Below are 27,070 nucleotides of genomic sequence, written 5' to 3' on the forward strand. Positions count from 1 at the left end.
GACGTCGACCCGGTTGGGTTCGGCTCGCGCGGCACGAGCCGGAAGTCAGCCGTCAAACCCGGGACAGACGGACCGGATCACGAGCGGGTGGCAAAAGGTCCTTGTACGCGCTTGGTTGACCCCGCGGAGGCAACGCGTATCGCCTTCTCAAAATCCAGGCGGGGCCCACGCGACTGCGTCAGTACCGAACCTACGTGGTTGGATTCGGAAGACCTGTCAACCTCATTTTATCGTGTATAATGGTCACCTGAGGCGCAGGATGCAGTAATCAAACTGTTACTAGTGGTCAGAAGGTATGCAGTGTTTGGAATAATCATGCGAACTTGCAAGGTTAAGAGTTATGGAATGAGTAAGAATAACCTTTACAAGACGCAGAAAGAACCCCTTTTTTTTTTTGCCCTATCGTCCCATCCGCCGTTTCCTCTTATGTGATTGTATTAGCCAACACGGCTTTGTAAACGCCGCTAGAGTTGCAATTACAACAGAAGACCTTGTTGACAAATAAAGATGATGATTACAATCAAAGTTGATCGAGAGTTCAGTTTTCAGCCTAAACCCTAAACTGGTCCTCCCTATTTCTCACAATGTAGTCCCCTTGGCAACAGGCTCATCTATCAGTCATCACACACTCGAACAGAGAGACTAACATGCACGCATATACAGTCATCTCTTTCTTCAAACACAGACGAGAGCTTTCAGAACAAGGAAAAAGTTTGACCTGCACATCCAAATCATCCATTAGTGCACACCAATGATATTAACTGTGAGCTTAGTCGATGGGATTGAACAATTATAACATGATCTCTCAGATGCAGAAATTAACATACGGATTTGTCAAATAATGATCATGGAAGTACTTTGAGCATAGCTAGATAACAAACACTTGCACACATTAATTACCAACTATTGGAAAAGAACAATTGGCAAATACCCTCCTCAAAATATCTGCCATGTCCTATACCTATAATTTACCACTACCTCTGAAGATATCTGACCACCAACAGGGCTGTTTATTTTACTGGTTGTTATTTGGTTACATATACAAGGGAAATGTGGTCGCGGCAACAACTATCTAGTCTAAGAACACACATTAGGTTGCCAGTGCCTGACATGGTCTGCACCATGAAGCTATTTGAGCCTTATTGGCACGCAGCAAGACTCCATGTAATGTGCTGTGCAACACAATAATAATAGAACAAAGTTCAGAAGTCGTTAGCACTTGTATTGGTGTAGAGACAAGAAGATTTTTTGTTAAATGCTCCAGATAGAAAGTACTAGCAAAAAGAAATGCATAACAAACAAGATAGAATCATCTCCAAATAGCAATATCCATATTGCTCGCTTTGTGTAGTTGAGCACAAATAACAATCATACCTTAAGCAAAATCCATTGATTTTGAATCAACATTTCATGCAGTCATTTAGGGTACTTCCAAGTTCAGCACCATGTTGCCTGATAATCCTAGCCGCTTGCAGAAGAATATCTTGCTCTGTGGCAAATAGCTCATCTTTTCTCTACAACCAACAAAATTACATCAAATGCAGCTTGTGCCATAAATATAAAGTTTCTAGTTCACAATCTAGGACTAGCATAAAGACAAGTAATGGTAATTCTTGATCAGAAAGATTTTATCCAGTTCTATAAGTACTAATATTTCTTCAAGCGTGTATAATGGGGTGTGTTATGACAGCAAATTCACATTCTTTGTTGAACCACAGACTTCTAAGTAGCCTGTGCCAACATTTAAAATTATTAAGGTTTATGATAAATTTATTTTTGCAATAAACAATTACTGTTAACAATTTTCAACAATGATGAGAACATGTACATGATCACAAAGGGTGAAGTTAAGTAAAAGAAGGCACACCATGCCCTCAAAATTAGCAAATTGCATTTTAGATAAAGGTTGCTAAAATTGATCAAAACATTTCAAAATTATGTGCACATGTATATGGTCACAAAGGGTGAAGTAAAAGAAAGCTCACCATGCTCTCAAAATTAGCAAATTGCATTCCAGATAAAGGTTGCTAAAATTGATCGAAACATTTCAACAATGATGTGAACACGTATATGATTTTCCATGGGTGTAAGCATTTGTAAAATACCATGGGTGCAGGTAATTAAAAGAAAGCTCACCGGGCTCTTGGAATTAGCAAATTGCATTCTAGAATAAGGTTGCTAAATTTTGTTGAAACATTTCAACGATGATGTGGACATTTACAAGATTTCCATGGGTGTAAAATTTTGTAAAAGAAAACTCACCATGCTTTTGAGGTTGCATCCTAGGGTAAGCTCTGCATATGATTCTATCCGAGAGAGGTAACAATAAGGGGCATCCTTCTCTAGGAAAACTTTTGGATGAGCTCGTAGCATAGAACTTATCTCTTCAGAAATATTGGGTATCTTCTCTATATCATCAATACGTATAGGTATTTTGGTAAGACTAGCACGCCACTGAGCCCTTGATTTGTTCACAATCACCTGGGAAGTATTTTCATGTAAGTTAAAAAAGATAACAAACACTATGACCACAATTTAGCATAACAAATACCAGTTGCTGGTTTGGATAGCTTTTGTGCATCAGTCTAGCACAAGTAACTAAAGAAAATATCTTGATGGCATCAGTCTGCCAGACATCAGACTGAAGATGGGTATTTCAATGTCAACAAAATAACTAAAGAAATGTTCAAAACATTAGCCTGGAATCCAGCACCAACTGTCTAACCATCAAGATACAGAAATTGGCTGCTGATATTGTCAAAACATATATTGAAAAATGTGAACAGTCTAACCAATCCATAAAATGGCTGACCATCAAACAGAGGTTATGGAATGGTCAAGTAATACCACCACCATATAAGATGAAACTGCACATGCTAAAGAAAGCTTAATTATAAACTGTCCATGCAGCACATGCCATGCCAGAATGGTACATATGTGCATGCTAGGTACCACACTGGCAAACAAAACATGCAGAGGCATGCTTTTTATGGATGACACTTATTCTGCTGACAAGGCTGCAAAATAGATCTTAGGTCAGATAATCAAGATATCTATCAATCTTTGAACTGACATCACCGACAAAGGAACCAGAAAAAAAAGAAAACTGAGCAAAAGGCCAGCAGTGCAAAGACAAAAGACATACTCCCAGACATTAAAAAAAAGTACATTAATCATCTGCGCTTTTCAACAGTAATTTGGATATATATTAATTATCCATTTAATTGTTCACTATTACAATCTTCTAAAACAATCAACTCTCCAGCATAATCTAGAATATAAAATGAAAACTTATTGAAGCATTGATAGAATATATTTTTTCCAATCCAATTAAAAACAATTTTGGACCTCAATTATAGTTGGGACACCTCCTGGCAACCCGGGGGGTGCCAACAAGTTGCACTGGATTTGATTAAATTTCTATATGATCAAGTCTGATACACTAGTTTAAAGTTGATGATGGGTCAATTAGTATATAAGATCACTACCAGACAAGCCACAACGAAAAAAACATACATCCAATCCATATTGTTGACTTAGTAGATCTGCTTGGTCAGGTCAGGCAATTGATATTTAGTGAGTTCCTAGGACCATGGATGTGTTCACTAGTGAGGCTGGTAGGAAAGAACTATCCATGGATAATGAAAATGACATGTTACTAGGACACTATACATCCGACGTATTGCTCAGAGAATGTTTACGGGTCTTTATGACATGGAGTTTCCTTGGTGCTTCAATTTAAATATACATCCCCATTTCTTACCAAGAATTTTCTGTTGGTAAACATAATTGATAAATATTAGTTTGTTTTCCACACTAACTCAAACAATGCCTTCGGTGTAAGTATTTTAAGTAGCAATTAATTATAATATCCATGATAATTACTGATGCAAGTCAGTCCACGTTTCTGTACATTTCTAAAAAGTACTTATCTTTTGAAGTGTGTCTAAGTTTGTTGTGAGCTTATAGCAAACTTGGCTGATATACGAATTTAAAGAAACCCAAGAACCACCTTCCAGGAAGATAGTACAGTGAACTGTGACTATTTATGTACGTCTTATATTAAAAAAAATAAAACAAGATTTTTTACTGTACCATGTGCACATACAAGGTCAATCTTATTTGTGACTATTATGGTAAAAGTAGTTCTATATTCATCTTAACTCAACCTTAACCAGGTCATGTCCAATTCATAGCCTGACTTATTCAGGCATGGTATTGTCTTGCACCAAGAGCTGCACTACGAGGACAAAAGGCATTACAGTGTCAACTGTCACGACTTGTATTTCATTCCATACAACTCGAATTAATCATAAGACAAAAACTTCAGATATATTGGAAATTCATAGTAGCAACGTCTTAATAAATAAGTGAATGAGTCAGCACCTAACATCTATTATATACACACCTGACTAGAGAATAGCGAGTTTGGAACTATGACAGGAAACTTTTCAGAATTTATCAAGGACGTGGTGGTGAGTCCCATTTCCATCACTTGGCCTTCTACTGATCCAGCCTACATTTTTCAAAAAATATAAATCATTAAAACAAATCTCAAATCAAATAAAGACAGCAAGATATCTTTCACATCTGATTTGCTGAAAGAAAACAGATTATTTGCAGCTGATGAACTAGTCGAGTTGAATATGAAAATCTGGAAAGAAAGCATGTGACTCAAATAACTAACATCATTTATGGCAATGACCATCATGATCACATGTAATTCCATTGCTCATGCTGGTTTTGACAGTCAATTTGTGAATTTTATCATTTACATCATATAGAAAAGGTCAAGCATTTAACAGAAGATAAGGCATGCCCAACATTTTCATGTCTGCTTATCCACACAAGCCAAAACACGCTACAAAAAGGAATGTGTGCAACAGCATTCAGAAGGAAAACGTCTTATATGTTATGTTATCACAATGACAAAGGCAGGTAGGTGAGTCACGCTTATAAAACCTTGACAACAGTCCACACAAAAGAAGCTTCTCAGGATCCCAAACCTGGTATAAAGGCCTTTGAAAACTAGACCTCATAAATGACCATCAACTGCCATGATACAGGGAGAAGCTTTTTCGCTAGCAGAAGCTATATCAACTTAAACTGCTGTACAATATTATTTTATTCCAACAGAAGAAACTTTCATGATCAATGCTTGACTCTACAATTTCTCTAGATGCAGAAACTTGTTTACCAACAATATATTTCATTTCCACTGAAAAATGAGTAACTTTTTATATTCCAGTGAGTACTAATTATTCTGATTAATTTTCCATGATTAGATAGTTTAAATTATAACCACAATAACATAATTGTGAAAATATTACAGTGAAAGATACACCAGTAGTTGCTTTTGAGGGTACACCAGTATCTTCCAAGTTTTGAGAAGTCAAGACGGCTAAAAGAGTTATTATGCCTTTAATACTTTGCCCTAGATCTAAAGATAGAAGACAACACAATGTCTCCTCCAAACTTGTAATTCAATCTAAAAAAAGATAGTTCTAATCAAGATTTCTCTTACCGGTCCATACCGATGTACCGATCAATCGTCGGTATGATACATACCAAGGTGTACGAATGTACCGTATATCAGTACACCTAGACCAACGGTAAGGTAAAATTACCAAAAATAGCTCCAAAATTTTCTTTTAAATAGAAAAAAGTTGGATTAGGGTTTTAAGTTGAAAATAAATATAAATTTAGTATAATTTTAGCAAAAATAATATAAATTATAAAAGAATAGTGACATCTTTTTTGGACTTTGCAGGATAACTTTGTAATAAGTTCCGGACTTTCCTTCCGTTAATATTAAATTATCTATAAAGAAATGATTTGAATTGTTAAATTATTTTTTAAACTACTCAGACTTTAAGACTCAAATGAATCAAATAATTAATCGACAGATATACCTGATTCTACCACCATATAGAATGACCGGACTCCACAGGCGATAAATCGAGATTGTCAATCCTATGTAACTGTATATCAGTTTAATATGTTTGTCGGACCCAATCCTAAAAATAATCTCATGACAAAGTATCAAGATTCTTAATCTCGCAATGTACCGGTGTATCGAGCTTTGCTCAGTATGATATGATATGGCATACCGGGCGGTATGCCTAAAATAGGCATAAAACCCTCCCAAAATACCTAAAAAATAAAAAAAAAATTAGGATAGAGTTTTGAAGTTAGAAATAAATATGCATTTAGTATAGTTTTAGCAAAACTAATGTAAATTAGGGAAAAATAGTATCACATATATTTTTCGGGCTTTGAGGAGCAACCTTGTGCAAGGTTCTCAATTTCGATCCGTTATGGATCGTTCTTCCTCTTAATCCTCCCAAATTAACCTCCTAAATTTGATTCAATCCAAAAATCATTGCTTTGTTAAGTTTTGGAGAGTGAAAATGTAAGAATAAGAGAGAGAATATGAGAAAAAATGAGTTTGAAAGAGTTTAAGAGAGTGTGAGAGTGAAATGAATTGAAATAGGGGGAGGAAAGGGTTTAAAAACCCTTGAGGCCTCCAACGGTCAAATTGACCGTTAAAGAACTGTTACCATTCGGTAACGATCGATTTCGACCGTTACCGCCCTGTATCGCCTCGATACGGGGCCAGATGCCTGATACCGCTAGGTAACAGGTGGTCCGCACACCGATCTACTAGCGGACTAATACATACTGCCCATACTGGGTGGTACGGTATGGTATTGCAAACCCTGCAAAGTATACTAATACATTGTATGTCATTAGTGCATCAATATGATGATGGTTGTAGTCTGATCGTCGTGAACCACGTGTCCGAGGCAGCTCCCAAGGCAAGGACGATTGTGGCATATATTAGTGCAAAGCATGAAAATGTTAGAACTTCTACTTTCGCCACTAATTTGCTGCTTTGTATCATATAATCGATTGTCGTGCTACTGCTCGGAAAAGTATGATCAACTATCACCGTACTACTATTGCTCGTAAGATTCTCTATAATACGACGATTGTGAATACAATGAGCTTCACTTTGTGTCTACGTCACGTAATCTATGTCGCATCTATTCAAAATCATCCGTTGCCTTCCCCTTCCCCTTCCATATATAAACTTGACCAATACCTCGTTGAGCTCCATGATTTGAATCTTAGGTGGCATGTGTAAAATATTCTCCACTATCCATGCACCACCCTCAAATTGTGTAGATGGGACAATGGACTCCTCAGAGTCGCCACCATTATCGATCGAGGAATTGTTGTATATGTTGTTGCCATGTCTTTGGACCGAGCAGGTTGTTGGATGTGATTGATAAGGTATCTTATCGCCCGACTTGTTTCTTTCCAACAATGTGACTGATGCCATTGTCTTCGCCTTTGCACACTGGGCGGACAACTGTGGTAGAGGAAAAGGTTTAAAAATCCTTTCCTATGGTTCAAACGGTCAAATTGACCATTCAAAATAAGCCGATTTCAGGGTATTGGTACAGGTCAATAACAATTACTAAGCAGTACAGATTGGTATAGGTCAATAACAATTACCAAGCAGTACAGCTCGGTACAGCAAACCCTGGTTCTAATTTCAGGGTTGCCTTTAACCTATCAAACAATGAGAAATGGAGTTAGGTGACACTTTGTGCAACATGAGTTCAGTAGCACAATTTTCTATAAAGATACATTATCACAACAAAAGATAGATACTAGTTGATTTTTCTTTAGTGCAAATGTAAGGTGACAAATTTGGGAATACTTATTGAGGCGAGGTTATAAAGAAATAGAGGTGTTCAAAGAGAGCGACCATTTCATATCTAGGATCAATACTTGAATGTAAATGAAATAATATTAAAATAAAAGCAGTTAAATTGCATTTAGCATTAGCAGTGTAGGAAGAGAAGGTTACTGGACATGTGCATGTACATATGCATTTAGCATTAGCAGAGTAGCTAGAAAAGGTTACTGGGCATGTGCATGTAACTTGCATTTAGCATTAGCAGAGTAGGTAGAGAAGGTTACTGGGCATGTGCATGTAAATTCAATTTAGCATTAGCAGCATAGGTAGAGGTTACTACATGACTTCTATCATTTCCTGCAAAATTAAGCATCTGCCTCAAAATGTTCATAACTAGACCCAAAATTATTTTTATATTAATTCCAAATTGCCTACATTTTAAATGCATAAAACATTGCTAAAATTGATAATATTTTTTTTTCTCGTTTCAATGCAAGGGGCATCCAGCAGATACATTGCACTCCAAACATCTCTCTCCATTTCTATGATCAACACAAATACAAGTCTAGTTCAAAAGAGAAAGTACAAAAAATCCTACCAATATCATTATAACAGCAGTACTCCAAAGATCAGGTCAAAACTGTGCCTCAATGGCTCAATGCTATCCTGTATTAATTTTATAGGTGGGGCCAGATACTCGAAGTGAATGTCATGGCACTACTCGCATTACTAACAATCATGATCTACTATGATTGAAAATATATATACAAAACAACTAATAGAAAGTAAATACTTTAATATTGTCGCCCACTCCAAAAGGCTTTGATAATTGCAAAGAAAGGCCACTAAACAAGTTTCCAAGAATGTCTCTAGCAGCAAAAGCAGTAGCCACACCTGTTGAAAAAAGTTAACTAAATCTTTATCCAAGAGTTTAAAGAATGATATACAATAAACAATATATAAAAATTAGGACATCATCTATCAATAGATACCTAAAGAATCCTATAAAAACGATTGTCTACCATAATAAAATAAATAAATTCAGCAAGAGGAAAGTGATGTGCGAGCGCACATGCCTGCGTTGTGTATATGCCAGCGTGTGTATTTGTAGCAGTTACTTCTGTAACATGGTTACCATTTAGAAGCTAGACTAGTGAATACTCTGGAGGCAGCAAGATATGATGTACTTGTGAGCAGCTACCTTAACCTACTACAATTAAACACAAAAATCCAGAGAAGCCATGCCTACAAGAGGTATACCACTTTGTACCAGATGGTTATTTTCCTTATTTATTGAGTTGTGTTTCATCTATGATGGATATACATTCATTACCTATAAGAAAGTACCTTCTCATGATCAAATTGATAGAATAAATTATCCAATGATAGAAAACATTTAATTTTATACAACAGTAAACAACTCAGCTATATAAATTGATTCTATTGCAAAGCAATTAGACATGGAATACATCAGTCAGGCATCTAAAACATGATCAGTTTCAAGAGGGCCTGCCAAGTGTCAATTCCAGCCAAAAAAAAAGAACAAAAAAGATGAGTTTACTGCACACTGCTACCGGAAATTTCCTTAATTAAAATTACCTAGTTTAAAAAAATAGTTTGCTAATATTAATAACATACCAATCACAAAAAAAAAAATTGTAGAGAACATGCACAATCATGAAATTATTACATAAAATTAGGGACTGAAGTCAAAGACTAGGAACAAGCAATAACAAGCCAACTCTGAGGTTGGCTACACAAGTCTTTGCCTAGCACCGAGCTCTATCAAGGGTAAGAAGCCAGTATGTGCCAACATATACTATTTCGGCTGGTGTATCATGTCATCTATGTGATGAGATGTGGACTCTTGTGTCACTTTAATTCATTCAAAAGTGGATTGTTATCTGAACCAACTAGTTTCTTTGTCTAACCAATCCGCAAAATAGTGTTTTGGGAAGGTCAGCTTGGGTTTGGATTCAGATTCAGGCTAACTACAAGTATGCAACCTAAACTGGACCCACTTATAATCTAATTGAGACTAGAAATAAAGATTGCTATCTGAACCAACTAGTTTCTTTGTCTAACCAATCCGCAAAGATAGTATTTTGGGAAGGTCAGCCTGGGTTTGGATTCAGATTCAGGTTAACTACACGTATGCAACCTAAACTGGACCCACTTATAATCTAACTGAGACTAGAAATAAAGATTATCTAGAAAACTTCTTCATTAAAAGCATGCTGCACAAAATATTGGCACTAAGTCACTGAAAAATTAGCATCTCTAGCAGTTGTAAGACTTTAAAATGTTAAGAAAAGGTACAAAGAGCTAAAATAACATCATTAATACAATGACACAGGTATATAGATACTAATGACAAAATATTGATGGTTTAGGGGGAAAAAGCAAAGCATTTTATCCAAATGTAATCATACCTCCTATGCCACCAACAGTAACAATAGATTGCAATGGTACACCTACTGATTCAGCAAAGCCCATTACTCCTAGTACAATTAATCCCACGGATGACAACTTCTCCAGTGTTAACAGCTTGTCTCGATCAAGCCCTCCGATGGCCTGGGTTGTCAAAGCCCTAGCAAAGAAGTTGGTTTTCCATCTATGAAGAAACCAGATGAAAGAAAGAACAACTGCTCCTCTCCATGCTTGTGATAGATATTCTGTAGCAGTTGGTGCAATCATGATACCTCTGTAGCGTAGAATAAAAATTAAAATCATTATGCTAAATATCTACAAAGCCATTTCATAAATAAATAAAATAAAAATGTTCTCCACAAAACCGATTAGACGAAAGATTAAATAATATTTTTTTATTTCTCAACACGGTTAATCATTCTGTCTAAATCTGATGGTAGAGTCACAGTTCAATCAAGAGCAAGCTCCCAAAGTACATATATCAGGAGTAAAAGGTCAGAAACAAATAGGTTATAAGCCACCTAAGAAGTTACATTGACTGCTTGTACCTAGCACATAAGAAGGGCCGAATAGTAGGAAGCATTATGAACAACCTTGACAAGAACAAAAAATTATGTGAAAAATGACAAATGAACTCATGAATACTGAGAAGGAATGAATCATTTGGTAATTGCCACTTGCATCTGTGCAACCAACAAATGTTCTACTGCATTAATGTACTCTTTTATCCATCTTAGCCCCTGGCTTCCCGTTTTACAAAGTTACACAGTTATAAGATTAAAATTAAATGTGGTAATGCTTACCACATATACTTACCCTTAATAATTGCTTCTCTTAAAATGGTGATCCAATTAGTTTTTCTGACTCATGCTTAATTTTTCTTCCCGTAACATGGCTCCGAACCTCATCATGTCAGCACCATTATTTCACATGTGTTCAAATTATGTATAAACATGTATGCTCCTCTATTATCTTATATGCTTTCTACTAATGAGTTCAGAATAAATTCTGCACTTTTCTGAGTTGTAAATTCCTCACTCCTATACAAACTGTGATTATGCAACTTCAATATTAAATTTCCTTGTGTCTTTTTCTTCTAACTCTTAGTTCCCCTATTACCATAATTAAAATAGCATTTAGCGCAATATTCTTGATCTCTGTTCCTTTGCATTAATAAGTTCATCTCATCCCTGAGTTTTCTTCTCATGCATATGGTTCATAACTACACAAACTCAGAACAGAATATTGTCTTTTCTTGACTATAAATGTTCATAGCAATGTTTTTAATTTCGAATAATACCACCTGGTATGGGCGGTACGTACCGGTCCGCCAGCAAACCGGTACGCGGACCGCCCACTACCGAGCGGAATACTGGATATCGTCTCGTATTGGATGATACGGGGCTATATCGGGCGGTAATGATCGAAATTTCGATTGTTACCGCTCGGTACAGGACCGTTACCGACCTGTAACAATGTTCCAACGGTCAAATTAACCGTTGGAGTCCTTTCTCATGGGTTTTTAAACCCATCCTCCCCCCTATTTCACTCCATTTCACTCTCTCTTAAACTATCTCAAACTCATTTTTTCTCACATTTGCACTCTCCTAAACTCTACAAAGTAATGATTTGTGAATTGAATCGAGGTTAATTTGGGAGGATTAAGAGGAAGAACTTTTTAATCAAGAGGTATGTATTCTCTTTCTTTAATTAGAGAGTAATTAAGATTTTTAATATTATATTTAGTGTGTTTAAAATTGATTAATTCGAAATTAGACACTTAATAGATCAAATATTTATATTTCATGCATATTAAATATTTGAAGATATTTATGATGGTAAAATAGGTTTAATTAAGTTTTATTAAAGTTATTTAATATTATAATTAGTGATTTTAATGATGATTTAATCAAAATATGATCGATTTTGGATCAATTCAATGTCTTTAATACATATTAAGATATTTGACATGTTTATAGTGTTGAAAGAGAAGTAATTAATGGGTAATTAATTATGTTAATAGTATGATTAGTATATTTATTGATGATTTCATCATAATTTGATGTATATTGGATCAAAATTACGTATTTAATGTTTCTTTTATATGTTTCACATATTTATGATGGTAAAATAAGTTTAGTTAGGTTTTATTAAAGTTATTCAATGCTGCAATTAATTATTTTAATGATAATTTAATCAAAATTTAATCAATTTTAGGTCAATTCAATGTCTTTAATATTCATTAGGGTGTTTGACATGTTTATAGTGTTGAAAGAAAAGTAATTAATGGATAATTAACTATGTTAATCGCGTGACTAGTGTATTTACTTATGATTTTATCATAATTTGATGTATACTGGATCAAAATAACATATTTAATATTTTTTATGTGTTACACATATTTATGATAGTAAAATAAGATTAGTTATATTTTAATAAAATTATTTCATGCTGTGATTAGTGGTTTTTGATCGATATTAGGTCAATTCAACATGTTTATATTTTATAGCTTATTTGATTTAAATTTGGTAGGGTCAAGACAGTAAAGGAACAGTTACATGATGATGTTTGGGTTCATACCCGAAAGATAGATGGGAACAATCATCATTGGTAATGTATTTATTGTGACTACATTGACAAAGGTGGAGGAATAACTCGGGTGAACATGCATTTGGCCGACGGGTATCCCGATGTTATAAAATGCAAGAAGGTTCCATCGAAGATCCGTAAATTATTTTAAAGTAAGCTACAACAAGCAAAGAAGGCAAGAAGTTGAGGAAAAATACTGTAGAACTACGTAAGAACTCGTTTATAATCAGTATGAGGGTCGCGGCGATGAAGTTGACCCGGATCTCACAGTTATGATTCGTGCATCATTGGAGTATCAGTATATAATCGATGAAGCAATGAGGCATCAACGACCCGACTCACAATTGGAGCATGGCAGTGGTAGTGGAATCCAGAGGTCAGCCAACATAAGGCAACCAACTGCTCCTCCTCAGTTAGGCCAAACTAGTAGCATGAGGCATGGTGGACTCCGTGGTTTCATGAGAGGTCTTGGCAGGAGGTCCACACTAGATATTATTGATATTGATCAAGCCTATCCCCCATAAACAGTGAAACAGACACGAATTGATGATGCATATACAAAAGAAAAGAAGCGGGATATTGGGAAGGCAATTTCAAAATGATTCAACTTCCACAAGATTCCAACCAACACAGTCCAAGGTCCATATTATCAGAGCATGGTCTCATCTATTCAAAAGTCTAGCACAAGGATCGAACCTCCAACATCGAGAGAGATTCACGACATGTACTTAGATAAGGAGGTGGCATAATTGAAGGATTGGATCAAATCCTTCAAGAGGCAATGGGACGAATATGGGGTGACACTGATGTATGACAGTTGAACAGGACCAACAAGAATAAGTATCATCAACTTTCTTGTTTATTGCAACAGAAAGGTAATGTTTCATAAATCAATTAATGCTTCTGAAAATATCCAAGATGCAAACTACATTTAGAACTTGATGGACACCATCGTAGAGGAGATTGGACCACAGTATATTGTCCAAATAATAACCGACAATGAAGCGAATTTCAAGAAGGTCGATTGCAATTGATAGAAAAAATAGAAACATTATTTTGGACTCCATGTGCAGTTCATTGCATAGATCTAATGTTAAAGGATATTGATGAGCTAGACGCGATCAAGAATTATGTAGCTCGAGCACAATCAATTACAAAGTTTTTATATAATCATCATTGGATCTACTCTTTAATGCAAAAGTATGTAAACGATAAGATACTCCGACCTGGAGTCACTCAGTTTGCTACCAATTTTAGTGCATTAAAGTCATTACAGCAAAAAAGACATGGCTTGAAGGCAATGGTCACCTCACAAGAGTGGTCTGATTCCAGATATTCGAGAATAAGCGATGGAAAGAAGATAGAAAAGCTCATTCTTTCCTTTAGATTTTGGGACACCATGGCTAAAATCATAAAAGGTGTAGAACCACTTTATATTGTTCTCCATAAGGTCGATGTGAACAAGCATCCATAGATGTCGTATCGTAAATATATGCTGATTTCAGCAAGAGATAAGGTCAAGAAAGCATTCAAAGATGATGTTAAGACCGACCAATACGTACAGATCATTGATCGTCGGACTGAAGTTCATATAGATCAAGATATCCATAATGTAGGTAAATTTATATTCAGAATAATTTAATTTATTATTTTTTATATAATAAAAAATCATACTAACAATATTATATCTTGCAGCGTATTATCTAAACCCGACAATTCAATATCGATATGATCTCGGAACACAAAATGATTTACTAATGACACTACGAAATGTTATATATCGACTCTTGTCAAACACTGCTGATGCAACTGATGCTCTTATGAATGCTTGATTATTCCGAGAAACAGTTGGTTCATTCTCCGACGTTATAGTTGTATCGTGTCGTTACATTATGGATCCTGATGAGGAAAAGTTACACATATTGATTATCAATTATTTTATGTTAATTATTTATTATGCTAATAAAATCTTATTTATATCTTTTTGTAGTCGAGTGGTGGCTACAATTTAGAGGGAATGCACCACATTTAACGAAGGTTGTTGTTCGTGTACTTTCAAAGATGACGACATCTAATGGTTGCGAACGTAATTGGTTAACGTTTGCATTGATTCACAGAAAGGTCCGCAACAAACTCTCTTATAGATGGTTAAATAAACTGGTATATGTCCATTATAACATGCGGCTAAGATTGCGATGTGTTGAGCTGGATAAGGAGTCAGAGGAACCAGATATTGATCCCATCGACCTCTAATTCTACAACGAAGATTCAGAGCCGATGTTAGAGTGGGTCGAAGCGGCAGAGAACCATGACGCTCCTCTACTTAATTAGGTGGGAGATCCTCAACGTCCTTCGCATTTTATCACCGAGGCAATGGAAGAAGAGGAAGCACAATCCCAGCAAGTGGAAAATCCCCCTCGATCACAATGTGGCAAGAGTCAAACAACATCGAGTCAAACTGCTCAAGGAACTACAGACACCCAACGATCATAATCGTCCGCCCACGTGCAAAGGCAAAGGGGAAGACAGTCACATCGTTGGAAAGAATCGAGTCGAGCGATGAGACACCTTCACAATCACATTCATCAACTCGCTCGGTCCAGAGACATGACAGCAACATGGACAGCAGTGCCTCGACGGATGATGGTGACGACGTCGAATAGTCGTTGGTCTCGTCTACACAACTTGAGGGTGGTGCATGGACCGAGGAACAATATTTTATACACGCCACCCAAGATTCAGATCACGGAACTCGATAAGGTACTGGTCAAGTTTATGCGCGGAAGGGGAAGGAGAAAGGGAAGGCAGTGGATGAATTTGAGCAGATACGACAGAGCCTACATGATGTAGACACAGAACGAAGCTTATCGTATTCACAGTCGTCGTATTATGGAGAATCATATGGCCAACAATAATTCGGTGATAGTCATACTTCTCTGTGCAACAGTGTGATACGGAGCAACAGATCGGTAGCGAAAGTAGAAGCTCAAACATTCACCAATACATGCCTTAGGAGTTGCCTCGGACAAATATAATTCATGACGATCAACTTACAATCATCACCACATTGATGCACCAATGGCATACAATGTATCAATACATTATGTCGTGAGATCAATTTCAGGATTAGGTACAACAAACATATCATATTGATATGCAGATGCATAGGATCGACGACCCTAATCCACCACCCGTGAAGGTCCGTCATTCATTTTGGTGATAGAATTAGTAATCAGGTATATCTACATATGTGATTATTTAATTCATTTGAATTTTAATTTTTATATTGTAACAAAATAATCTAAAAATTCAAATGATTTTTCTGTAGATATTTCAATATTTATAGAAGGACAATCCGTAATGGACCGAAATACGAACCTTGCACAAAGCTATTCCTCAAACCCCAAAAAAGATATGTGACACTATTCTTACCTAATTTACATTGATTTTGCTAAACTTATACTATTACTGTATTTATTTCTAACTTGAAAACCCTATCCTAACTTTTTTTTCTATTTTTCAAGTATTTTCAGAGGATTTTACACCTAAATTAGGCATACCGCTCGGTACACCATACTGTACCGTACCGAGCAAAGCTCGAAACTCTGGTACGGTACGAATTTTCAATCATTGGTTCATAGTGGTTTATCTTTGCTAATATATATAACTTAAATGTCCCCTCATCTAAGTTTCTCAATGTTTGTAACAAGGGTCTGTTCCAGTGATGTGACACGATAACAGCACTTATGGATAAGAGCTCAGCAGAAAACATGTTATAGATAAGATTTACGATACCGCATATACTGATCTGAAAGCCAACTGGGACACGAAAGAAGTGATTTCACCCAATAAGTCCAATATAGGTTGTATAACTCGACAAATTCACTATGTGGATCCTATATTAAACAGTAAGCAGACCAGTACCAAATGGAACCAAACATTTGAGATGTAATACAAGCAGAAGTTGCATGTTTTAATGTTTGAGACCACTTAAAAATAAGCTGATATGTGTGCAAAAGATAGTTAAGTTCCTAAATTGAAATGAAAAACTAAATAAAAAGTTGATTAGCATACAAAAACTGCAAAAATGAGAATGATGACAAATATATTGAAGCAGTCATTAGTTTTAACTACAACAAAAGAAACTCACAGTTGAGAAAATGCCACAAATGTAATAAGGTATCTCGCAGGGTCTTCTAGAGCACTCCATAGACTTTTATCATAAGGAACTCGTTCTTTGGTTGAATTCCCCGATAACAAAGCAACAGGACTCTGCGTTGCATAACTGTGCAGTTTCCTGAATATTTTGGGCATGACAAACCAAGCCAACAATGTAGCAGACACAGTCCCAGTGATTGGAACAATCACCTTCTCCAGATATGGATGTGAATCATATAACTCTTGCAAATATGGAGTCACATTATCATACGAGTCTTTAACTTTCTTTTCTGTGCTAATAGCCGCATCCACAACAGCCTCACGAGCACGGTCAAGTATAGCTACCCAGTCATTCCCCACAGCACCAGTATTTCCATCCTTTGATGCTTCTGTACTTGCAATATTTTCAAGAGCACTTTGGACACCATCTTGTTTGCCTCCAGAATGGGAAGAATATGTTCGATAGTTGTATTTTGCATTTAAGCACCATGGAGATAAAGTATGTCCAAAGCTTAACAAATTTGTGATTGATTGGTTGCTAACTGGAAGTGTAGTTGAATACGTTCTGCCATCAGTTCTGCAACTCCAAGTTTCAGCAAAAGGGAAGAAAGTAAACAATTTGCCCTTACTTGTTTTTGTATGTTGCCGAGGCCAGTCTTGTACACTGTATTTGTCAGGTGTAAGGTCACGTGATACTAAAGAAACACTGCACAAGGTTAGCCTTGAAATTTCAAGTGGAGAGATGAATGACCCAAGAGATCTTGCCTTGAAGCAAGAATCTATGGCATTGTAGAACGACCTAGTAAATGTTGTTCTAAATCCAGCCATTGTTATATATATTCAGAATCACTTATCACCAAGAATGAAACTTCTGCCCATACAACATGCTCCAAGATATTGACTCTGCAAAATAATATATAAATTATTATAAATAGGATTTACAAATCCAAGGTAAAGAACCTACCATCAAAAAACAAAAGGCTAGCATGTTTTAATATTCAAAAAGGAAGATTGCTTATCACGCAAAAATGAATATGCATTTTAGAGGATAATCTAATGAAACCAGAGCAAAGTGCCTTAAACACTGATTATGAGTTCACTAGTATCCACTAAATTACATTTACTCCTTAAGATTAGTTTCCAACACTTCTAATTTGTTGTAAAATTAAACAAGAACAAGAAAGAAATTAAAATTTTGTAGGATATCAAAAATTATAAGACATAATCAATAAAAATAACTCTAAAAGAAAGATGTAAAAATCTTTAACTAATCCAATTGGATTTATTTACAATATTGGTTATTCAGAACGAGATATAAGGATATATGCCAAATTAGGTGACTTATTGAGATCCTTCTTTGACTTGAAACCCCAAAAAAAAGGGAAATTAGATCTTGTTGGCTTCGTGCAATCAAGATCCAAAAGATCAATGCTATTAGATTCTAATAAATGTTTCATTAAACTCTCATCATTATTTCCATTCATTTGACGATCCAAAAATTCAAGAAATCAGGAAGAAAGTGGAAAGAATGTAGGAGAGGAAAAGGGTAGAAGGGAACTAACCGTCAAAAGAAATTGGGACACCGAATTCATGGGCTCCGACCTTCCTGGTGGAGATTCTTAAGACGGATTCTTTACTTGGGTTTGTGGTTCGTCATTCTTTAAGTCACGGAAGGCCACTTGACATGATGATCAGACCTTGCAGGGGTTCAACCCAATTTGTGCTATGTGGGGCTCTAATCTATATAGGAATAAGACAGGCCAGGCCGGGTCGGATCAGATTAAATGGATCCATTGAAGAGTCGGATTGTGAAGCCTGTAAGCCCCCATGTTTTCTGTTAGATTTAGGCATACATATTATTGGATGTAGATTAAGATCCAAACTCGTTTTGGATTTGAAAGCTTCTAAGCTTATGCATCAATAACCAAGTTATTGGGTTAGTACTCTAATAAGGCTTTCACTACATAAGGTGATGTGGTGTCTCTCATTGACTTTGATGTGATGGGATCTTAGTGCTGTTATCACCAATGTATTGAGATCTACAAGAGATAATTAAGCTTAACAATGACAACGGGACTAACATTTGTTAACTACATGAAGAATGTCTTGTTTTGCATGTCGGAGGTCAAATTTAAAATTTGCTTTATGCATTAGAGTTGGATCTAAATTTGGAAACTTTAATTCTTTATAAAATTTAGATTAGTTTGATAACTATGTTGTCAAGGTGCGACCTAATAGACCTACTAACATAGCAACTTAAACATAATTCTTAATGTCTAGTTTGGTTGTCTATTCCATTGATTAATGCAATAAAGCTTCCTTGGCTTCAGATCGCATTTGTCACAAGAATAATGTTGGATCAATTAGAAATGTGTACTATTGGTGTCTAGGATGATTGAGGAATTAATTGATTGACTTGCAAAACCAAGATCGAAAATGTACCCAACAAGGTTCCTCCAACACAAAAGTGAAAGTAGCCCACATCTGACGGGTAATAGTTTGTATTAAATATTTTTAATATAATGTAAGTCGATGTACTATGAGGTCTTTTATAGTCAGATTCCATAACCACTCATACTTAGCGCATAGTTTTGACAAATCATAGGATGTTGTCCAAATGTAAAGGGTCACTGAAATCATCGGAGGCTATTATTGATGATGTGTATTGATCGAACATTCCCTTAGACAATGATCGGGTTTAACATATGATATGGGGATCATAATATATTGATGGTTGTCAACACCTCATCGCCTTGTTGTTACAGAGAAGTCAGTAGACAAAGTGTTCGATGTAATTTGATGTAATGTTTCTGTATGTTTGTGTCGTTCGATTTTATACATGTCTTAGGCGACATGTACAGGGCTTGTAGCAGGCTTGGTAGCCCCCATTTTAATTGTCGATTTTGTGGCCATTTCAGGTTTGCACCACTTATGTTGCACGACCATTTAAAGCTTGCGAAGTCTAGCTTTGTATTTTGCATTGCCTATCAATTATTTGTTGAAATGTCAACTTGTGAGGTCCCGAGTATAACACTTCTTCTAACTCGTGTTCTCACTCTCGAGGAAAACTTGCATCGAACTAGGAAGACCCTTATTGCATTTCAAAAGACAGCTGACCATGGATTTATCGACTTCAAACTTTAGAGGGTTCACATATCCCTAAGACTTAGAATATAGTTCAATTTAAAAATTATTATTCATAACAAGGATTCAGACTTGGCAAAGAAATTTATACTCAAAGCCTAATAAATGTTGTACTTTTCATTGACAAAAAAATATTTACATTACACTTGAGAGTTCATTATAAAATAAAATTAGGATCTCCCGATAACAAAATCAAAAAAATAGAGAAAGAAAAAATTTACAAAAGGCAAGCAACTCAACACCTATACTACTTCATAATGGTCAACAATCAGAAATGCCAAAGGAGGTTTGACAGCATCGTCAACAATCACAATGGTCTCATATGCCAAAGGAGGTTTGACAGCAAGAACTTCCACATCAGCAAGTGGGGCTTTGGGCTTTGCAACTATCATCTCCTCGCCTATGGACTCAGTAGAGGCCCCTTCGGGTATCGACTTCGCCACAACTCCATCTAACATTCCCTCCACCTCTTCACCGGGTCCTTCCCCTTCGAGCCATATGGATGTCGATTTATAGAGATGCAAAGTCCGTTTGATGGGGCAGATTCGTAAATCATGGGCAGTGGATTGATTAATTGGTCCAAGGCCACTGAAGACCCTACCTTCTATTGCTATTGTTGTTGTTATGGTAATTGTTATCGCTCCTATCGAGGCCCCCCAAATCGGGAAGCCTTAGTAACTCGAGAAGTCTCCCCCCTTATAAGGAAGGGGGAGCTGAGTCTTCAAATCGCTTCGAGGAGGATGACTTATCCATCCATGATCTTGGTTGGGTAGCAATCACGAAGGATCTCCTTGGTGCTTGTTCATTAAATTTAGCACCAATGCCCTACACGAACCAAGGATGCTCGGATCTCCACCGACGATCTCTCCTCTGCGCCCGAGTTGCCCTGCTCATCCCTATGGGAAGATTGACGCGGGGGGTCCACGAGTGCTTCACCAGCTTGCCTTGCTTTATCAATTGCCTTGAACATATTTGCGTAAAGTCCATGTCCACAGCATATAAGAAAAGGGTTGAAATCAAAGCCAAAACTAAAACAAAAAAGGAGGAAGTGAGACACAAGATTGAGTTCTGCATCCATAATCCATTGCTCATTTGAAGATGGTAGTGGACTCGAATAAGTCAAGGGCAATCCAATGAAATTGCTCCTTCTTAGCCCCCAGCAACCTCCGGGGAGCATTGGCAAACTTTGGGTGGCCTAATACAAGATAAAAGGCCACCTTTCCTCAAAGCTACATAAAAGAACCTACCTTTCTAGCCCTTATTGGAACTTTGTGCCCCTTTAACTTTACAATTGATTTAGGAAGAAAGAAAGTAAGCTATATCTCTAAAGCAAACGTTATAGTACAAATGCGGTAGGGTCAACATCGGGGTAATACTAAGCCTCCAACACTTCTAGTGAAGGTAATAAGATAGCGCTAAGAATTCGACGCTACCTGGGCAAGACAAAACTTCGAAACCTAGAAGGTTTCAACAAAGAAAGAATAGAGGGGGAATCAGAGTCCTGCCTACAGTGTGTTTGTGTATCTGCAGAGATAATAATTCTGTGTATAGGGCCAATCATTAGGCAGAGCAACAATCAACTCTAATTCGACCGAGATGTGGAAGGCTTCTCTAACGTGTGCTACTACTCTAGTGCCAATGCACAACTAGAAGTTAAATGATCTCGTCAAGGACTACGGGACTCCACTACCCAAGGGATTCGCCTCCGAATGGACATCCTCCCTCAGAGTAGCGACATTGACCCCTTCAAAGGAGGTAGTCTACCTAACCGACACCGATGGTGGTAACAAGCCCGATGACTCGTCTAAGTCCCAACCGAAGGATGAGGAAGAAGAGTTGGAAGTCATCTTTGACCTTCATAAGGGTTTTCTAAGTTCTCTAAGTGAACTTTGGGCTGCCCCTGGTGGACCATTCGTTTGTCAGATGATTCATATCGATGGATGACCTGGCAGCACCTCATTGGTCGAACATGATTCATCACAAAGATTGCTATCTTTCTGAATCCCTGGTGGTTTGGTTGGCTGCTACATGGAGTGCTCTCTAAATGGGCCACGTACACAAGGCATCATGTAATCATTGCAGAATGTCAAGGATCGAATCAAATTCAATTAGACACAACCACCGAAATAACACTCCAAAAATTTGAGGCAATAGGGATAACTCACACAAAGAGGCCAAATACATTGGCAGATCCATTACATAATCATCCCCGACACAATCTTGCATTTCAGGTCGAAATTCCCTTTTCCTGATACCACATCACTCTGAGACAGACACAGAGAGGACTTCCATTGGATTCTAATCAGCATCCGCATCAGACAATCAAAACCTTACTAAGCAAAATATAAGGCTGACTAGGTGTTGCTTGAGTGCCGGGTAATTTGCACTGTGAAGACATTTCAAAGTAACAAAACATTTACACATCTAAGGTGGTCCAGGAGATAAGGCCAACCATCGACTCAAATCCCTCAGCATCTTTCTGGCCCAAAGATATCATGACTGACTAAAGTCCAGAGCAACCGTATACAACCTCTAGAGGGCCAAAGAAAAAATCAAAAAGAAGATTTCAATACAATATTAATGTGAAACAAATTAAACAATATTCTAACCCAGGAGAAGATCCACAAAAATGCCAAAGTTGATGATGGACTACTTGCATATCATGATTAAAAAGCCTTATGGGCATTTATGTACCTCCTATTGTATCTCAAAATCAGTTAATATCTACAAAAATTTTACTTGTGCTCCAAACTAAAATCTTCAAGCAATGTGGGAAGTACAAAGAGAAAAAAAAATCTAACATTAGTCCTGCCTTGACCTTTGGGGATAATGCACATGAAAGAAAAAAACAAGGATTATATTCTTCTAATATAGCCAATCTCTGCTTGTCTATGCACAGTGCTTATTCCGCTTCAAAATCAATTGTCAATCACCATCTTCCACTAAAATATCAATTTCATAAACAAGCCAATTGCTTCCACTAACACAAACATTTAGGTCATGAATTTCCAAGATTAAAAAAAAAAAGTGGTCAAAATTTTCAGATCAAGAAAACCAATCTCCAAGATAGCAATGCACAAAATCTGGTGATTCCCTGCTTTAAATTAATCCCATTCATTCAACAAACGAAAAATAATTCCAGCATGCATGGTCAGACAGTATATATGCTGCAGGGATCCTTTAGAGCAATATGAACAGAACCATACGAAAACAAGGCCTGACCCAACAGGATGAAGAAATGTTGGAGAAACAATCCACTGGCAGGAGCAACATGAACTAAGAGTCCAGAAGAAATTCTTTAACCGTGTACAATCTCACAAAACAGGGTCTTCAAGAACAAATAATGATACCAATGTTCAATCTCATTGACCAAGTAAATATAAACTGCCCTTAGTGTTCAGAGGGCCATAAATATGATAAAGATGACATAGCCAGCAGAACCAGGCCTAGGTCAAGATCTTAGAGTGATCATCAAGTGGTAAATCATAGGTAAAAACACAATAAACAGCAGAAACAACCTAATAAGCATGAACTCGTGATTTTGGTGGACATGTCCATGTCTAACACGTGTCAAAAACTTGGATACATACACACACATGTCAGACACTCGCATGCGGTACTGTGCTTGTGTGGCCCTCACGTGAGGGCCATATGCTTCACAAGAAACGAAATCTGAAAATCGTCGCAAGGAAACATATATCAACTATATCAATTATTTGGCGTACTCAACTTTTATTTTGGATACTTAAATAATTTTAATTATTTCAACACGTATGATATTTTATAAAATTTAAATATAAATACTATAAAACTAATGTAAATTGAATATATATATATATATACATATATACATATACATGTCTCCTCACCTTGTCAGTGTCCTAAATTTTTAAAAAATGAAATGTTGTCGTGTCCATGTCCATGCTTCTTAGGAAACAAGGACCAAAGTGTTGCCAAAAGCGTCAAGGTTCCAAAACATATGAGATGTTAGGCACTTGCCCGAGCAATGTGAGATGCTCGCCAATGTAAAAATGATAAAAAAATATAATTAAGATTGTTAAAATAAAATTTATACAAAATATGAGTTCCACAAAATTTCATATTCAAATTATCACCACTAAATATCAAATTGCATTCATTTAATCATCTACAAAACATTAAAGTGCTAAGTTATCCGAATCTAACAATAAAATAACAAAACGAAAGAAGATTAACATCAAAATTAACATTATTCAAAATTATAGTAAAAAATTAACAATTAAAAATTAACATCAAAAGTGACAATTCAAAATTCTAGCACAGGAGGGAGGAGGAAGAAGAGGGGGTTGTGGTCTGGGTGCAGGGAGGAGAAGCATGTTATCGGGGAACGGGGGACCTGCGACGAGGAGGGGCAGGACCAGCGATGAAAGGAGGAAGAGGGAGGGGAGGAGGGAGGATGAGTTGTGGTCTGGGAGGGGAAGGGAGGGGGACGATGATGTCGGGGAAAGGGGGGAAGAGGGAGGAGGGAGGAGCTGTAGTCCGGAAGGGGAAACGAAGGGGGCGCCCGCTACAAAGGTGGGAAGAGGGAGGGGCAGGATGCTGTCCGGGAAGGAGGGGGGAAGCTGCGACGAAAGGGGGAAGAGGGAAGATGGTTCAGGGGAGGTGGGGGGTGATGGTTTGGTGGGGTTTTGCGATGAAGGGGGTAAGAGGGAGGATGGATCAGGGGAGGTGGGGCTGCGACGGCGGGGAGTTGAAGGTTTGGCCGGGGTTTGCGATGAAGGGGGAAAGAGGGAGGAGGGATCTGGGAAGGGGAGCTGATAGACAATGTTCCAAAACAGTATATCGGGGTCCGGGGTGGGGGAGGGTGCTAGAGAGAGAGAGAGAGATGGAGGTGGAAAGGCAGCGGATAATGCTGTCTGGGGGGACGCAGTCGGGGTTCAGGCGGCGGTGTGTGGAGGAGGAGGCATTGGGGTGTTGTTGGGGTCCGGGGAGGGGGAGACGACGGAGGAGAACGAGGAGAGAACGAGTGTGTGTTACCGAGAAGAGTCCGCCGGAGATCGCACGAAAACCCCTCATCGGAGGAAGATGCCACCGTCGAACGCCGATGGAGAGGAAGACGCCGTGGTTCGGCGATGGGAAGGAAATGCCGACCCCGCGCTGTTAGGTTTACCAAGATCTGGTTCGACCGAAACAGAACCAATAAACCCAATTCCTTTAGGCTCGACCCGTATTGCTGACAGAAAATTAATAATAATTTTGGGGGAAAGCATTTTATCTAAATCTAATCATATATATCTCCTATACCACTAACGATAACAATAGTTTCCAATGAAGCTGCTAATTACTCCAATTACGATTAATCCCTCCCATAGAAGTGCATATATTAGAACGAGTAAATGATCAGTACCAAATAGATTGCAAGTCACCTAAGACTGTTTGTACGTAGCACATAAGAAGGGTTGATGCAATTATGTACTGAACCATAAGAAGCATTATGAACAACATTGACGAGAGCAAAAAATTATGTACGTGAAGAATGACAAATGAACTCATAAATAATTAGAAGGAACAAATCATTCGGTGATTGCCACTTGGATATGTGCAACTAACAAATGTTCTACTACATTAATGTACTCCTTGAGCATGCTACCCCCTGTTTCACAAAGTTATGCTAAGTTGTAAGATTAAATGTGGTAATGCTTTCAACATATACTTCCCCCTCAATAATTGCTTCTCTTACGATATATAACAACAGTAATAAATTGTTTGATCTTATAATCATCACACCCTATATCCTAAATCCTAAAATATAATTTATATGCAGGAGCTTATTTAACTAAAAAAAATCATTTAATTCAAAAAGAGCCTTAGATAATTTATAAATATGATTTAAAAAAGATCAATTTCGGTGATCATTCAACATAAATTTTTTTGAAAGTAAAATCATTAAAAAATTACTTTTGATATCTATTTAAAATAATTAATTTTTTTAAAATATAAATAGGTAAGAAGTATCCTTATGGCTTTAATCTAATCATAATCTATATTCTCTTCTTTGTTGAAATATTTTACCACTAATTTAGTCTTGCTTCAAACTATAACATCTTGTTCATCTTACTTATTCTTAAAAATCCATTTAGTATCAATTATAAGATAGTCACTAGGTCTATGAACAAATGTCTAAACTTTGTTTAGTTCAAATTAATTTAACTCTTTATGAATTGTCAAGACCCATAAGTCATTTTTAAATTATTATATTTAGAATCGATTTGAGATTAAAAAAATAGTATCTATATAAACTTTTAATGTATCTCTAATAATTAATTCCTCAGGATATGCATTTATATACATACATTCCGTATGTAAAATTTGTTTGGAAGTAAATGCATCTAAGTTGCTTTAAAGACGGAATCTTCATTCAAATTTAATTTATCGATTTCAAAATAATCATCAAAATTATTATTTTTAGCTTCAATATATCCATAAAAAATAACATGAATGGATTATTAAATAACTAATAATATCTTATTGAAAACTCGATAAGCTTACGAATATCTAATTTTGTATCAGAGATACCTTTGTCATTTAAAATAAGATATTTAATGTTGGTTTTTTTATAGTTCAACTTTTTATAAGGAGTTTTAAATGCACGAGAACTTATAAGAATTTTGTTTATGATATAGCATGTTATGTTAACGATTTTGACTCAAAAATATTTGAGTAGGCTATGTTCATTAAGTATAATCATTTCCATCTCTTGTAATTTTTTATTCTTTATCTTAATAACTCTATTTTATTATAGATTTCTTGAAGTGAAAATTTTATGATAATACCCATTCAATTCATAAAATTCTTAAAAATTATAATTTTAAAATTCACCACCATGATCACTATAAATAGAGGAAATCATAAAATATTTTTCATTTTGAACTTATTTATAAAACTTAATAAAATATTTAAAATAGTCATTTTTACGTGTCAATAAATATATCCAAGTATATCTACTATAGTCATCAATAATTACAAAAGCATACTTACTACCTCATATACTTATGATGTGGT

General features: G+C 36.5%; 1 protein-coding gene across 2 annotated transcripts; it reads right to left on the reverse strand.

Annotated features, from left to right (window-relative positions):
- Window positions 1–296: 296 nt before the first annotated feature.
- LOC135652913 (mechanosensitive ion channel protein 1, mitochondrial-like) lies at window positions 297–25,203 on the reverse strand. Of its 2 annotated transcripts, XM_065174251.1 has the most exons (9): window positions 25,046–25,203; window positions 17,515–17,788; window positions 16,878–17,427; window positions 10,141–10,412; window positions 8,502–8,602; window positions 4,409–4,516; window positions 2,263–2,481; window positions 1,375–1,514; window positions 297–718 (listed from the first exon to the last, which is right to left on the reverse strand). In XM_065174251.1, exons 2-8 carry the CDS (start codon window positions 17,711–17,713, stop codon window positions 1,401–1,403), a joined length of 1,563 nt encoding a protein of 520 aa, XP_065030323.1. In that variant the 5' UTR covers window positions 17,714–17,788; window positions 25,046–25,203; the 3' UTR covers window positions 297–718; window positions 1,375–1,400. The 2 variants fall into 2 exon arrangements, with proteins under 2 accessions (XP_065030323.1, XP_065030320.1); XM_065174248.1 differs by having other exon boundaries at window positions 16,878–17,788.
- Between the last annotated feature and the right edge of the window lie 1,867 nt (window positions 25,204–27,070).

The sequence above is a fragment of the Musa acuminata genome, chromosome BXJ1-4 (genome assembly GCF_036884655.1).
Source record: "Musa acuminata AAA Group cultivar baxijiao chromosome BXJ1-4, Cavendish_Baxijiao_AAA, whole genome shotgun sequence".
NCBI lineage: Eukaryota > Viridiplantae > Streptophyta > Magnoliopsida > Zingiberales > Musaceae > Musa > Musa acuminata.